Source organism: Halichondria panicea, chromosome 2, assembly GCF_963675165.1.
Source record: "Halichondria panicea chromosome 2, odHalPani1.1, whole genome shotgun sequence".
Lineage (NCBI taxonomy): Eukaryota > Metazoa > Porifera > Demospongiae > Suberitida > Halichondriidae > Halichondria > Halichondria panicea.
Window position 1 is genome coordinate 1,065,776 of NC_087378.1, and position 15,934 is coordinate 1,081,709.

The 15,934-nt window shown below is 43.2% G+C and overlaps 2 protein-coding genes and 1 long non-coding RNA gene across 5 annotated transcripts; all 3 read left to right on the forward strand.

Annotated features, from left to right (window-relative positions):
* The first annotated feature begins 17 nt into the window (after window positions 1–17).
* On the forward strand, window positions 18–935 carry LOC135331709 (uncharacterized). Its single transcript, XR_010393052.1, has 2 exons — window positions 18–400; window positions 547–935. It is a non-coding gene; the product is annotated as an uncharacterized LOC135331709 (long non-coding RNA).
* Window positions 936–1,991: 1,056 nt separating this feature from the next.
* LOC135331687 (uncharacterized) lies at window positions 1,992–11,144 on the forward strand. Of its 2 annotated transcripts, none has more exons than XM_064526923.1 (20): window positions 1,992–2,290; window positions 3,505–3,606; window positions 4,020–4,101; window positions 4,435–4,575; window positions 4,629–4,821; window positions 5,021–5,334; window positions 5,955–6,113; window positions 6,181–6,563; window positions 7,040–7,105; window positions 7,370–7,510; window positions 7,794–8,017; window positions 8,235–8,412; window positions 8,837–8,983; window positions 9,130–9,500; window positions 9,721–9,860; window positions 10,019–10,070; window positions 10,201–10,286; window positions 10,387–10,514; window positions 10,668–10,755; window positions 10,906–11,144. In XM_064526923.1, the coding sequence occupies exons 1-20, from the start codon at window positions 2,135–2,137 to the stop codon at window positions 10,941–10,943; spliced, it is 3,189 nt and encodes a 1,062-aa protein (XP_064382993.1). In that variant the 5' UTR covers window positions 1,992–2,134; the 3' UTR covers window positions 10,944–11,144. The 2 variants fall into 2 exon arrangements, with proteins under 2 accessions (XP_064382993.1, XP_064382994.1); XM_064526924.1 differs by having other exon boundaries at window positions 3,508–3,606.
* Window positions 11,145–11,246: 102 nt separating this feature from the next.
* LOC135331686 (uncharacterized) lies at window positions 11,247–15,912 on the forward strand. Of its 2 annotated transcripts, none has more exons than XM_064526921.1 (12): window positions 11,247–11,385; window positions 11,733–11,861; window positions 11,912–12,026; window positions 12,089–12,126; window positions 12,186–13,665; window positions 13,718–13,993; window positions 14,050–14,320; window positions 14,388–14,896; window positions 14,951–15,010; window positions 15,066–15,244; window positions 15,301–15,593; window positions 15,711–15,912. In XM_064526921.1, the coding sequence occupies exons 2-12, from the start codon at window positions 11,760–11,762 to the stop codon at window positions 15,799–15,801; spliced, it is 3,414 nt and encodes a 1,137-aa protein (XP_064382991.1). In that variant the 5' UTR covers window positions 11,247–11,385; window positions 11,733–11,759; the 3' UTR covers window positions 15,802–15,912. The 2 variants fall into 2 exon arrangements, with proteins under 2 accessions (XP_064382991.1, XP_064382992.1); XM_064526922.1 differs by having other exon boundaries at window positions 11,297–11,385; window positions 11,663–11,861.
* Window positions 15,913–15,934: the final 22 nt, after the last annotated feature.

Consider the following 15,934-nt stretch of genomic DNA (forward strand, 5'->3'; position numbering starts at 1 on the left):
TATTTCATCACGTGATCCATTTCATCCATCCGCCCACGCATGGTGTACTGTTCAACACAGGCAGGTGTAGCAAATACGGCATTTAGCTATCGTGCAGATGCAGCATCTATCTTCATACGCTGCAACTCTGGGATTGGAGGCTATAAAGCGATACAAAGAGAAAATAGCAGTGATTGGTGGTCTAGATCCATTTTCAGCAGCCCTTGGAAAGCCAGTAGATCATGTTCCACCACTAGAGGCAAGTGATATTGTCTCTTACTTGATCCTGCAGACTAGTTTCATCACATCTAAACAATTCCAAGCCAGAAAATCGCTTGAAGCATACAATCAGTTTGTTTGTGGATGGGTCAAGGATGTCAGTACCTGGACAGTGTGTGGATCATACCTCACAGTTGGCCGTGTAAGTGCATAGATAATGAGATGCATGTACTGATTATGACACTGATGAAGTAGTATGCAATGCTTGAATTCACTTGCTCATGTAGCTTACATGTAGATACGTATGTACTATATGGACAGTAAACAAATCTTTTCTATAAATTATAGGTTCGACATTCTCAGCGCTTAAACGATACTCCTTTGGCATGTTGGATCATACTTGATTTGACAGGTGCTGTGTCTTGTGCTCACTGTAATTGTATGGCTGGCCTTGGAGAGGTTTGTACGCATATAGCGGCAGTACTGTTTTATCTGGAAGCTGCTTACAGGATTAAAGGAAAGGAAACGTGTACGCAAACCAAGTGTGAATGGCTTTTGCCATCTTTTTTGAAGAAGATAGAATACAAACCCGTCAGGCACATTGACTTCACTTCTACAAATAGTAAAAAAAGAAAATTGGACGAAATGATCGATTCCTCCTCTACTTCTAAACAGCAACAATCTGATAATCATCCTGCTACTAGCACAGAGCAAAAGGTATACACAAATATCCCTGATGAAAAGGAAATGAGTGATTTTTTTGAGAGCTTAAATCATTGCGGTACAATACCAGTAGTACTCTCATTGGTTCCTAATTATTCGGACAAATTTGTAAAATGTAATGAACTTCCTAGGCCTCTTCAGTTGCTTCATGATCCTAAATTCATGACTCTAGAATATCAAGAGCTCCTTAACGAATGTGCATCACTTAAGATACTTTTAACTAAGAATCAAGCAGAAAAGGTTGAAATCGAAACCAGGAATCAGGCTAAGTCTAATCTTTGGTTTAAATTTCGAGCTGGAAGGGTGACTGCGTCAAAAATGAAAGCTGTTTGTCACACCGATGCCTTAAACCCTTCCCAGAGCTTAGTAAAACGTGTTTGTTATCCCGAGGCTTTTTGTTTCAAAAGCAAGCAAACTACCTGGGGTTGCAAACACGAAAAACCAGCAAGAGATCGATATTTTGCAAAATCTACTCAAGTGCATGCTGAGTTTGAAGTACGAGACAACGGTTTATTCATTAGTAATGAATGGCCATATATCGGTGCCTCACCAGATGGTATAATCAATTGCACATGCTGTGGAACAGGTGTATTAGAGGTTAAATGCCCTTACTCTCATCAAGGTGAACGTATTTCTGAATGAATCATTTGTTTCTCATGGCCAAGGTGTAAGGAAGGCAGCCAGTCAGGATTATTCTTATCAAAAAGATAGGCGGGCTTCCCAGAAATGAAATGTCTTGAACAAATTCGATCGTTCACCAATATCTTATTGGTGAGACCTTCTCGTGAAATGGCAGCCAGAAATCCGTTTCTCCTTTTTTTACTGAGCTCTTTCTCAACAGCACTCCTGCCATTTATTATAGCAGGAATTCTATAGAAGGATACTTCTTTATCTCGCCCAGAGCGCTTCGAGCAGCCTATCACTACGCACAAAACCATGACTGTGATTTATAGTATCTATGGTGAGCCCCACCCTTCTTTTTGGCTGTGATATTATGAATATCTGTACACCAACATGGCTGACTAGGCATTTTTCACGTGACTGTGACGTCACATGAAATAGCTCTATAATAAGACTAGCTGACACACCCATTATTTTATCTCAGTGTAAAGTGTCTTCTGGCTAGCTCTAGACGTACGTAGACAGTAACTTCATGAACTCAAGGCTGCTTTGACTTTCCTACTGAACTAATATACAGCAACAATCTCTCGAGATGTCTGCAGATCCCATAGTGTACAAAGAGGGGATGCTATTGAAGAGGCAGAGAGGCTTACACACCAGCAACACAAGGAAGCTCAAGTTCCAAGAACGGTTTTGCTGTTTGACAAACACCTCTCTGGACTACTATGACCCACTACCCAAGAAGAGGGTAAATAATGATTGTAATGTAAGGTGTATCTTCTGTGTAAAATGGTAATACTATAGCAAGCTTGTTAGTTTTGCTGAAATACTAGCTGATTTCTCCCAACTGTACATATCAATCACATTTGCATCAATCAAGCTTGCACTAACTTCAGTTTCATGATGCCTACTAAACAAGTTGTTTGCTCTTGATAGTGATCACATTAATTTGTACTGCATACCAAGTATTTAGCTGAAGTTAATGAAAAATGTAACCTTAGGGGTAATCAAATTACTTACTAACTGGTAACCTGGTTAGCTGTGTACATAGGTCTGAGTCAATTGCATATTGTAACTTAAGATTTTATTGGGTGTGTGAAACCAACTGGTTATCTTTTTAGCTGCTAACTGTTGTTTTATCTTCCCACATGAAGAGTTAATCATGCAAGCATTTGTTCAACTTCACCAACTAGAACCCTGTCTCCTATAAAGAATGTATGTTTGCATTGTACTGCACCTGTGCTCTCTCTCATACAGTGCTAGGAAAGCTGTTAATGGTTGGTGGCCCGGAGTTTATACTCACTGATTTATCGTGCTAATTTTATGCGCTTGCCACTGCATTTTCTCACTTACATCCCATGGCATATGTTTTGTCTTTCTAGTCAACACCCTTGAGGTTTACCTCCTTGGAGAAAACTCATGACCAAATTAGTTCATTTTTTGCCCCAAATCGACATCGGTGTCCAAGTGTTAGTAATAATAGGTTGTTGTGTGTTATAGGACTAAATGTTTTTGTGTTATATATCCTGAAGTGTTAGTGCATGTTGTTCCTTCGAACTGCTGCCAAGTTTCCCCATAATTCCAACAATAGTTTTCAAGAGGTGGCACTTACTTCGAGTGGTTTTGTCATTGCTGCAGCACAAGGCTACATAATAGCTTGTACCAAAACAACATCAGTTTAGCTTGTATTTTGCATGTACCAGCTTGTAAGCCTAACCATTGTATTTTCATCCTTTTTTGTGACATTCCAACATCAATTAATAGCTTTGTGTAAACAGTTAGAGCACGTCTTGTTTGATCATGTGCGTGTGCAGAGAGACCTCACAATGAATTTTAGCACGGTTAAGAGTGTTTTGAAACTATACAATGGAATGTAGTCTTATTCAAGTTATTATTATTAATAGTCTAGTTTCTTGACACTCTTTTCAACCTCACTCTCTCTCCCCCTAACCTCGTGCACAGCAGTCTGAGGGGCCCAAGGGTCAGTTTGCCGTGGAGAAGATGAAAATCATCGAGCCAATGAAAACAGACATCTTTGGGAGAGAATACAGATATGCTGTTCAGGTAAGTTGCTTTCTACTCACACCTTGCTTGTTTGGGTGATAGACGCAGCGCAAGTAAACAGTGTTTGTTAGTGTTGGGAAATATTTTTGTCAACTGTCAGCATCAAACACAATGAGCAGTCTTTGTTGGGATGATTCGTAGGTGTGTGATTTAGTATGAGACTGCGGCTGAGTAGTATACTGTTCACAATGGGAGTTAGTTACATCACAATGGAGTCATTTCTGTTTGTACACATTCTCCCTCAGACACACAATTCTGTAGCAGCCGGCTGTATTCCCTGGCTACCATTTATATTTGTAGTAACAAAGAACTAAACCCACTCTGCATAAAGAGCCTCCCTCCTCCCCCCCCACCCCTTCCATACACACTAACCCAAGAGACATCTCTACCACACACACACACACTTACAACAGATTGGAGACCAGCAAGAGATCATGTATTTTGTGACAGAGTCAGAAGTAGTACGGGACCAATGGCTGGAAGCTTTCAAACTTGGTAAACAATAGCTGTTATTTTGGTGTGGGATTAAATTGGTTTCGGTATTAGCTACAACAACATGTCAGTTATTGTATCCATGGCATTCAAAAGTGATGCTGATTGTTGTATACAGAAATTCTCTAAGGAAACACTGTGTGTGTGTAGCTGTGTGTTTTTTGGGCCCATATCTATTCTCCTAAAACCTTTGATTATGCAACTGCACACACACATCACTCATACACACCACACACACACACACACACACACACACCACACACACACACACACCACTCACACACACCACACACACACACCACACACACACCACTCACACTCTGCACGCACACACAGCCTCCAGAGATGCCACTGTGGTGATGCTCCCCCAACACCATCATGGCGCATACGGGCTACTGAACAAGGGCCGCTGGAGTTGCTGTGCTAACACTCGGAGGGACACCATCGGATGCTCCACTTCTAGTATCTCCAGGAAAGGTAGGTCACAGATCAGGGCCTAATTCTTGTGCTTAATTATTGACTTTTCACAGATTTAACTCTAACTTTTCCATCACCATCACCTTCGAAATTACCCTCCCTTGTTGAGTTAAAGACCTCCTCCCTCCCACGGAATAATGCCGACACCCCTCAGTCTGCCCCACCCCCCATCACCATGGAAACAGGAGTGTTCCTGGCTCCAACTATACGCAGATTCACCACAACTGACCCTCTCATGAAACCAAAGTAAGCCGCTGGAAGCCATGACAGACGAATCTCAGAGGAAGTATTATAATGTGGCCCTATTGTGAAGGATTATGCCAGCAAGCTCCTCTTAGTAGCATGGCAGTAAATATTGTGTATCCCATCTCTAAGGGTCCCTGTACTGTACATTGTAGCCGAACATTTTTGAGTAATACTGTGAAATTCTATTGTTCTAATTTAGTGCTATGAGGTTGAGGAAACTACGTCAGTCGGTGGATTTTGACAGCGACAAGATTTCTGAACTCGATGAAGAGGAAGAGCCTCCAAAATCTCCTAAGATCATCTCCCCTGAAATGATTTCTGAACTCAATGAGTTGGAGGAGGAGCCTCCTAAGATCATTTCTCCCGAAAAGATTTCTAAGTTAGAGGAGGAGCCTCCAAAGTCTCCTAAGGTCATCCCTACAGGTCGACGGCCAAATGGGAAGGCAGCACCAACGATTGCAGAAATTACCAATGGACACAGAAGTGGTGCTAGTTCACCTGCTCCTAGTGATGGTAGGTGCATGTACTATATAAGCTACTGATGTGCAGTGTGTGCAGCATTCGTGCAATAACACTGGGTTTACTAATTAATGTACATATCATTGACGGGTAGTCAGCACTTTCTTTGGAGGGGTACATTTGTAATTTTGCATCACTTAGTATGGAATGACAAAATTTACTTTTCCGTCTTGGTGAACACCCTACTAGTACATCTAAGGCTTTTTGGCATGGCGATAAAGGGGCCATGCACCCAACCTATAAAATATCTGTATCTGACATTAATTGTATGAAATTAGAGCTGTTATGTGAATATGTGTTTCCTTGTGCAGTGTAGCTGTGAATATGTGTAGTGTGAAGTAGTTATATGTGCATGAAAGAGCTGAGTATTGTCTTGAGGTTTTACGTTATGCAACAAAGGTCATAGCTTTGCTCATAACATTGTGATTCCTGTGTATATCCATCACCAACTGCTTATTGGGGATTACCTCACACCTGAGTCACAGCCTGCATGTCTAGGGTGCAGTGTAATAATAATGTTTCCTTTAAGGCTTATATAAAACTGAGCTTCCTAGCTATTTCTATACATAACCCCCCCCCCTTCCACACACACACACACACACACACACACACAGACAGTGGACGTGGTACCAGTGCGGGCAACTCACGGCCTAACTCCCAGATTGAGGACAACAGAATTCGTGCTGAGAGCTGGGGCAAGAAGCCGAATCAGTTGACGATACTCGAGCAGAAAGAAGAAGAACCGATACTAGTCAAGCAGGAACAAGTGGAAGGTATGTATGGTACACATGTAGTGTGTGGAGGGCCTGCAATCTGGTACTTCACAATCACCCTCCCCAGGTTCTGCTGATTCATCCAAGACAGTGACCCCGGAGGTAACTCCTGTCAGGCAGCGAGGTTCTATACACGAGGAGACAAGAAAAGACTTAGAGAAGACAGTGGAGGCAGAGGAGACAGTCCCTGACGATGAAGGAGATGATGAATTGGACGGTGGTGTTCACAAGAAAACCGTTCGTTCGTCAAGTTCCCCCGCTCCGTTTGAGCCAGCGTTGCAGATAATTCAGGACACTACCCGCCGGCCCCTGTCAATGTGCAGTATTAGCGAGGGTGGGGTGGAGGGCGCTCTCACGGGGTCAGGGTCCGAGATGTCGTTAGAAACCCCCCGACATAGAAGTCTCAAAGAAAAGATGATGAATAGTCCTAGGATGAGTGAGAGACCCAGGGTGAGGGTGCATGTGTGGTTGGCCATGTAAGTAGTTGTGTGTGTGTGCTGTACTGTTGGCATTAAACTGTGTGTGTGCCTACAATCAATCCATTAACTAATTTATTCTCCTAATGTATCCACCATTCCCACAACCCCTAACCGTGCCTGAGTCCTCATTAGGCCATGCTCTGACTACATGCAATGAGTCTATAGGGATTACATGTGATTGATAAGCTCATTTTCAACATATCTTTGCACCCAATGTAATCAAACATTTGCAATCAAACATTTGCAACGAATTGAACGACTTATTATTGCAGATTGCAGTTTCCTTTTAGTTTTACAAGCAGCCTAGCTGTCCTTAGTGTGATTATTCTTATGAATCCTAACAGGAACAGCCTGCCCACTCAATCGATCTGTTTACCTAAGTAGGAGTCCCTTAATTGGCATAATATTATGTGCATCTGATGTTTATGTGTTCATGTCCTAATACAGAGCTTTCTAGTGAGAGGCTTCTCTATTGGGCTACCACAGTACAACCAGCTCCACCAGGCCTGCAAGGTGACTACTACTAGCTAGTGCTCAATTATGTTATCATTTGTACCTTCCTTTTGAGGCATTGTCAATTTCTCACCACCCTTTCAAGTGTAGTGGCCACAAAAGCTTCTAAATGCTCACTCATTTACATGTAGCCTCTGCTCCCATACAATACAATGATGTGGCCACAAAAGCTTCTAAATGCTCACTCATTTACATGTAGCCTCTGCTCCCATACAATACAATGATGTGTACCCACTATTACCCTTTATATTGAACCCACTATAGGATGGTAGTCTTGAGGAGTTGGGCAAGGCCCTGGGGGACAGTAGGTTCATGTGCTCTGACATAGTCAACCTGGAGGAACTCTCCAATGAGGAGGTCCCACACACCCCACTCTTTATTGCCTTCATCAACGACCACTTCCAGGTACAGTAAGCTAGGGGCTTGTAATCTGTATTAGCCTGCCTTTAGACTTATATCACATACTCCATAGGGACTGTATTTAGCTGTCAGTTGTCAGTAGAATCCTAGTAACTGCTCACGACCTTGGAGGCTTTGGAGTGATGCCATAAGGACATCCTTAATTTGCATTGAGGGGTTCATTTATCATAATTATACTTGTCTGTACTAGTCATAATTATAGTAATTGTTTTGTTTGTATGTTTAGTCTCTTTCCATAGGAACTCTAATCATGTTTTGTTCTGTGCAGACTATGGTACGGCTGCTGGAGCATGGTGCCAACCCAAACAGTACAGAGTCTGTACAGAAAGCCTCGCTACTCCACTGGGCTTGTGCTAAGGGGTGCATGGATGTACTAGACTTGCTGGTCAAGTACAAAGCTGATGTGAACAAGAGGGACAGTTCAGGCAACACTCCTCTCATGCTGGCCTGTAAGAATGGACATATGGACATTGTGGAGTTTCTGCTAGCAAAGTGAGTAGAGCTCGACCGTGTCAAATAGTTTTAAACTGTGAAAACCCCCCTTGTTGAATTGTACCCATTGAGTGCACTTGTACCCTTTGTGTTAATGACATCCTCTCACACACGCACACATTACTGACATCACATGATACGTACTGACATCAGTATAACCCTCTACACACCAATGGTACTTACAACTTTCAATATGCTATATATTTCCTATGTGCAGTGGTGCCAATGTGGAGAGTGAGAGTAGTGCTGGACGCACTCCCCTCCATGAGTCCTGTGAGAGTGGCAAGGCTGAGATTGTGGACCTCCTTCTGAGGGTTGGGAGGGCTGACCCCACTGTACGAGACCAAAAGGAGCTCTCCCCTTACGATATTGCATTCAACAACAAAAACAATGAGGTATGTTGGTACAGTAGATGGTGTGAATGATAAGGTTTGGTTTATGTTTGATCTGTCAGATAACAGTTTCTGTGTGAATGGCTTATCACACTGATAAGGATTACATTTTTGTTTCCCAGAAATTTACACAAGGGGGGATTTTGGTTGATATTGAAAGTTTTTCTAGGTGACACCTGTTTGGAGGTGTGTGTTTCCCAACTCAGATAATATAAACTAATGCCATTACAACTTAGTGTTTGTAGATGAACACTCACCTATGCAGACACACGTGCATTTCTACATGCACACATTCTTTGTACACCTGAACAGCTTTCACTATCCCATGGGATGTTTTCAATGGGTTCTGTATACAATCTTACCCCCCCCTCATACACCCCCCCCTCACACACAATCTTACCCCCCCCCCTCACACACACACACACAGATAATGTCAATGCTGCAGCAGGTGACTCCTGAGATTGTGCGTCCCTACACTGTCCGGAACACCCACACCGCCACGGGGGGACAGATGATCACCTCCCTCTCATTCAAGGGCAACGACCTACTCATCACAGGATCACATGACACTCAGGTGAGCAAAACACTGAATAAATCCTGAATATCAATTGACATAGGCTTGAAACAAGCATAGCTGTTTATATATAGGAGAGAAACAGAGTTGAAACCTGTTCTTATGTGAATATAATCATACTGAACACTCTTTACTCCCGTATGTAGGCTTGTTTCCTGAATACGACTGACCTGACTGAGGTGGCCTCCCTGCATTTCACAGACACAGTTCTGGACCTGGCTGTCTATGACCACACCCACCTAGTCATAGGCTCCACCTCCATACAGATCGTCGATATAGATGATCACGACAAGAGACAGACGGTAGCAGACGACACTAGTGACGATGAAAGTCTCGAAAACCCTCCCCTGCACTTGGCCAAGTTTGGCCCTCAGGGTCGACTGGTGACAGCCAGTGCTGAGAACAATGTAGTAAAGCTGTGGCCCCCAGTGGTGACCCAGACAGGGGGCATCGTTACAATGCCTGAGGCTATGCTTGCAGTGGGTGAGGAGAGCCAGGGACGAGGCTCCATCTATTGGTGAGCTATAGTACAGTGTGTTGTATGGGAGTAGAGGTGGGAATCAAGGTGGGAATTCTTGCCAACTGTGAGTGTTTTATTTAGTTGTTGGCTTGAAAATTTTCTTGAGTAGAGACGACATTGTACAGTGTATGTTCCTAGTCTATGTAGAGCTTCAACTCTGTATTTCTTGCACCTTGTAACTACATGTATCTTCATATTTCAACCTTCCTCCATTCAGTCTGAGTGTGTCCCCCTCCCCCAATTGCCCGTGGTTGGCCGTGGGGTTCCAGCCTGGCAGGACGTTCTTACCACGAGGAAACAAGCTAGTCTACATTTATGACTGGGAGAGGAAAGAACTCAAGCAGATATTCGATGCAGGTACTTGCACAACTTTTACTGTGGGTATGGCTTCACTTCTATGTTGTTGTGCACGTAGCTAGAATTATACAGTAAAGTGTAAGTTGTGGTGATCTGAAGTACTTATTTGAAGTGTATCTTCGTATAATATTATGGTGTGTTTTTATGACTACTTGCAGGTGAGGGTGGTCTACAGACAGGAGTCTATGTGACCTTCTCTCCTTGTGGCAGGTAAGCACCTTATTTCTATGAATGTGGGCTTGAAGGCACACACACCTATAGTCAAGTGGTTTTACCCTTATTTAAGAGTGAAAATGTTAACTGTACATTAATTAGGCAATGACGTTAATTTTACCTGCAGATTTGTGGCCATTGGATGTGCCAAAACATTGTGTATCTGGGACCCAAAGAGTGGGGACCTCGTTCAAAAGTTCACCATTGAAAATGGTAAGTGTACACAACAACTACATTGCACTAGTGTATGGCTATAAATTCACAATTTCTACTTACTTTTATTATTATTATTTACTGTATTTAAATCCTCCAGGTGCTAAGATTAGCAGTGTGACATACTCTCCCAATGGCTGCCACCTAGCTACAGGGCTGAGCAATGGAGAGGTGCAGGTATTCGAGACCTCCTCTAGCAGTCCCGTCTTCTACCTTATGAGACACAAAGTGAGGGCACTATAGTAGCCCCAGTACCAGGAGTACAGTACTTACTTAATGGCTAAATCTTTGACTGAATGATAGCTATTGTTTTACTGCTGTATATTAGTTGTTCCTCGCTCCGCATTTTAATGGCTTGTTCTGTTCGCATTCCTTCTACAGACTTCCCCAGTCACTGCAATGGCCTACTCTGAGAATGGCAAGCTCTTTGCTACTGGACAACAGAACGGATGCTTACAACTCTGGGAGGGTGAGTTTTTTTCGAGCACTCTATGATATAACTCCCTTCATAGCAATTGAGCCGTTTCTGCCCCAGCTTATGATCATAAAAATGTTACCATTTCCTAAACGTGCATTTTTTTGTATTTTGGTTTTATCCCCTCCTCCTCTCCCTGTACAGCCTATGGATGTGTGGTCTCAAACTCGACTGACAGTTAGTCTCCATTGACGAGGACAACAGCTGGCGCACACACAACACTAATGGAGCACTCTAATACATGACTCACTGAACGTTTCAACTCTTGCAAACCTTTTTTTTCGTTTTGTTGCATGTGTGTGTGTATGTTGATATTGTGTGTGTATTTTTATCTGGCATATAAACATGTTTTTCATCACCTGCTTTCTTTTTATTTAAGTGTTTGGGCTGATACAATAATTATAGTAAAATTGTTGCAACAAAAATTTTTATGGTTGGTCAATTAATAATTGTTTGAGGGCGGCGGGTAAGCTGCTCTTGTCAATTATAAAGGGGATCCCCGGGGAGTTTCCCTAATATCTCGCATTGTGTGCGTATTTACGTACGTTACATGCAGGCCAGCCAGCTAGCCTTCATACTTGGTTATAATACCTCCAACAAGTCAAGGATCTATTACTGATTGAGGTGATTATGATAGTGCCAATGTTTAGATCTATTCCTCCATTCAGTGTATATATAATAGGGTTGTACCAACAGGCACACTTATAAACTGCATGCATGTGCACACATTATGTAACTTATTATCCTCATACCCTAATGTGTATGTGCATGTCGTTAAGTTTTTAATCGATATATTTGATATTCGATATTCAGTATTAAACGTACAGTAAAATTTGGGAAAGAAGCAGTTCTGATTCTGATCTTGTGTGGTACCTCCTCTAATATTATTCATAACTTTCAGTATGATGCAAAGATAAGCACAAGGAATGTGCCCACTGTGCATTACAAACCACCTTCTTTTGTCTGCATAGGACTACAGCCCCAACCTCGTGAGACGAATGGCACAATCTGATTTAGCCGCCTGTAGCTACACGTACACAGTGGTGCTGCTTGAGAATGTTCCACCAATCAGCAAGAACACTGATGAACAGACTAGACAGGTAGCTTGCATTATTCTGGTGTTACTTATGACATTTTGCTCTCCTTGCAGAAAGTACTGATTCCACTGGGGTACAATGAAGGCAGGCTCACCAACATTATGTCTGCCAGCTATGTTGGTGGTGGAGAAGAGGTGAAGTCAGGAGCTGTCTACAAACTCTACGGAAGTAAGTTTTGTTCAGCATATTCAAACCTGATGTTATTCTAATCTTACATGTCCACTTCGCAGAGAAAAATGTTACAGAGCTCAAGTCTGTGAAACTGCTGGTACGTGAATACAAATCTAGCATGCTAACTTATTCATTTTTCACTGTTATTACACACAGTATCACATGACTGAGACTATATCCAACTCGGTGAAGATCGAAATTAGCAGCACTTCAATAATTGCCAAGGCTTTGATGAAAGCCAAAAATGGATATCAACACTGCTTGACATTTAGCAAGGCTGGAGGCCGTAAAGCTATTATCAGTGGTCCGTCCGCGACTGTGGAAGCTTTCTGTGACTACCTCAATGAGCAAAGTGCTGAGCTGCTACTGTCAGCCTCAACCAATCCACCAATTCCTGATGAAACGTCAATCCACAATACCAAACCAGCCAATTCTGTTGCACCAGCTAAGGAAACCATTGATGACTCTGTTCATGCGGCTACTGCGATGCCTTTGACAACCCCTCCTCAGAGTGTGTATGACAATATGAGTCCTGATGCATTGGCCCTTCTTGAAAAGCTACCCATAGGCCAAATCGAGGGTGTCTACTACAACCCCACGGCTGGGAAGGTTCTCATTGACAAGGAGAGTGCTGAGAAAGAAGATGAGAGAATCACGAAGTTCCAAACTGCATACCAGTCCATTTTGAGTAGAAAAGTGAAGACTATTGAAGTGCCAATCCCTGCAACTGTGTCTCCCGATGCTCTGGCTAATCTCATTCATCAGTATAACCAGACCTACGACCAGTGTGTATTCTCAGTACAAGAAGGGGAATTTCCCTGTGTGAAGATTGTCTCAACCTCTTCTCGACAACACGATCAAGCCAGAACTCTCTTAACAGAGGAACTTGTCAAAATGGTTAGCCTTATTCTACCTGCTGTCAGCAAGTGTGAAGTCATCCATCTTTCTAAAACTCGGACACTGACACTGAAGAAGGCAAACATTGTGGAGGAACAAGTTGACATCATTGTGAATCCAGCAAACGATAGATTGTCTCACGGAGGTGGTGTTGCAGCTGCATTGGATAATGCTAGCCAAGGGCAACTACAAACGTTTTCGAATCGTTACACTAAAAAAAAAGGCAAAGTGCCTGTTGGGAACATTGCAATCACACCCGGAGGGGGGGCATTGAAGTGTGACAATGTGATTCACGCTGTTGGGCCTGACACAAGATATGGTGAAGCTGAATGTGAACGTCTTTTAATCAAAGTTATCAATGAGGCTTTGAAGGGTGCAGAAAAACACAACGCGACTTCGATAGCATTCCCAGCCATCAGTACTGGGATCTTCGGTGTGAGGAAAGATCTTGTTGCACACTGTCTTGTTGACACTGTTATGGCATACCATTTTACGAAGCCCCACCCTGTTCTCTCTGACATTCGAATTGTCATTATTGACGAGAAGACATATGCACCGTTTGCACGATATTTTCAACAGAAGATGGCTTCCCTAGAGATTGGCAGTAACAGACACAGGCCTTTGATACAGCCAACTAAATTTAAGGCACCAGCATCCACTCCCATTTCCCCACCTCCTGTAGCTGACGCAACAGACAAAGGGACCCAGCTGGTAGCTCCAGAACCAGCTGCACCTCCAGGTATTGCCATTACCGCAGTTATTGTTAGGCTATTTGATTTTTTGATTTGCAGATATGACACTGGGTTTGTTGAAAGATTCTTCTACAATTGTGTCGCTCCTGGAGGGCCTGGCTGACAACTGGCATGCTCTTGGAAGTTTGCTAGGGCTCTCAAAACCTGACTTGGACCGAATCAACTCCGTACAAGCTGCTCCAAAGGTTTACTTGGACAGGATTGTTACCAAGTGGCTAATGAGAGATGCTACCTCTTCACCTACGATTTCAGCACTTGTGAATACGTTGGCTGGAATTAAAGGAACAGAACAAATTGTTCAGAGTATTCTAGAAGGTACGTGTTCACTGATTGATTTAGTAAGGTCCTACTTAATATTTATTCACATACAGAGTACGGAGAGCAGAATGCCAAGCAGTTTAAACATCAGACCAGCCAAGAGGAAGCACAAGATGTATCTGCCATCCAGTATCCAGGACCTAATGATATGCCAGATACCACAGCTGAGACGTCGAATGTTTCGTTAGCTGACTCGTCCGGGACTGGACCAACAGATAGTCTCACCACTACCACAGCCAGCACCACTCCGAATACTGGTGTCCCTGCCTCACCCCTTACAGACAACACAACAGACCAACTGCCCTCTTCAACTAGTGCATCAAGGTAGTTACTAATTTGTGTGCTTTTCATTATGGGACTGCATGTATCTATCTTTCTTTCTTTCACGCAGCATGTTTGCCAACACCAACACCAATGTAAATGGAATGGCTACTCCCACAACACATCCCCTGCAACCTCCATTATCCACGCCACCAGGATTCACTTCCCAGGTCTCTATACCCACACCAGGTGGATACAACCACGGGCAAAATTGGGGATATCCTACAACTCAAGGAGGAAATGCACAGTTCCCGGTGGCTGGCAGTTTTACCACAACCACAACAGCTTCTACCACTGGTGTCATGGCAACAGGCATACAGCAGAATCCTACTCCTCATCCAAACCAACCATCACCACGTGGGGTGACTCCTCAATTATTGGCCCAAAGAAGTCCTCTCCTTGGTGATGGCATGAACCCACAGCATGGTGAGGTGGGACCCAGACCAGCTGGTGTTGGAACTTTCAATGCTGGGCATGGTACCACTGGGAAGAATTATTCTCAAGCTGTTGTCGGATCTGGATCTAGACAAGACATTGGGAGTGCTGTAACTGCTCAGCCCTCAAGCACTCATCAAACAGGTTGTTACATAGCAACATCATGGTAAACATGTACAGCCTGTATGCTATAATTAGGTCAGGATAACTCGGTAACCAAGAACAGCAAAGGTACAACTCAGACCAAAGAAGACTCTGGTGAGTTATCAATGCACAGAATGCTTGAGTGTTAAGTATGTTCAATGGTGTACAGCTGAGTGCCCGATATGTCTCTCTGGCTTCAAAGATCCTGTGAATACCAAATGTGGCCATTTTTTTTGTCGAGGCTGCATCAACGAAGCTCTGCAGCACAGCCCTTATTGCCCATCCTGCAAGACTGCCCTCCGGAAAATCGTTGGAAATCAGCCCAACGGTGGGAAAATGACTGTGAAGGTATATATAATAATGGTAAAACATTATCCTGACATTTTGATACAACTTTTATATAGTATTCCAGAAACCAGCTACCAGGATATCCTAGTTGTGGCACCATTGAGATACACTATGAGATTTATAATGGGACTCAAAGCAAGCTCCACCCACATCCTGGTAGGAAGTTTCAGGGTGCCTACAGGATTGCCTATCTCCCCGACAATCCTGAGGGCAGAGAAGTACTGCAGCTGCTCAAGAGGGCATTTGATGCCCGACTCACCTTCACAGTGGGCACCTCTATAACCAGTGGACAGAATGATGTGGTGACTTGGAATGACATTCACCACAAGACATATACTCACGGAGGACCGTAAGTACTGAACAAAAACTACTTCATAGCTTGTACACATTATATGTCTGTGCTGTATGAAGCAGCCTTAGAAATTGTATTTAGGAAACTATTAAACATTGCTTTCATAATTGTTAGGTATGGCTACCCTGACCCCACTTATCTTGCGAGGGTGAGAGCTGACCTGGCTGCCAAAGGCATTGTAACTGTTGACAGTACTGCTGTTTAATTAGTGACAAACTACAAACTATATCATGCATATTGATTATTTGAGTTCTTGTCTTTGTGATTTCAATTCGTGTGTTGATGCATTATTGTTGAGAATGTCTCTTTTGTGGTGTGTTACTAAATTGTGGTGGTAT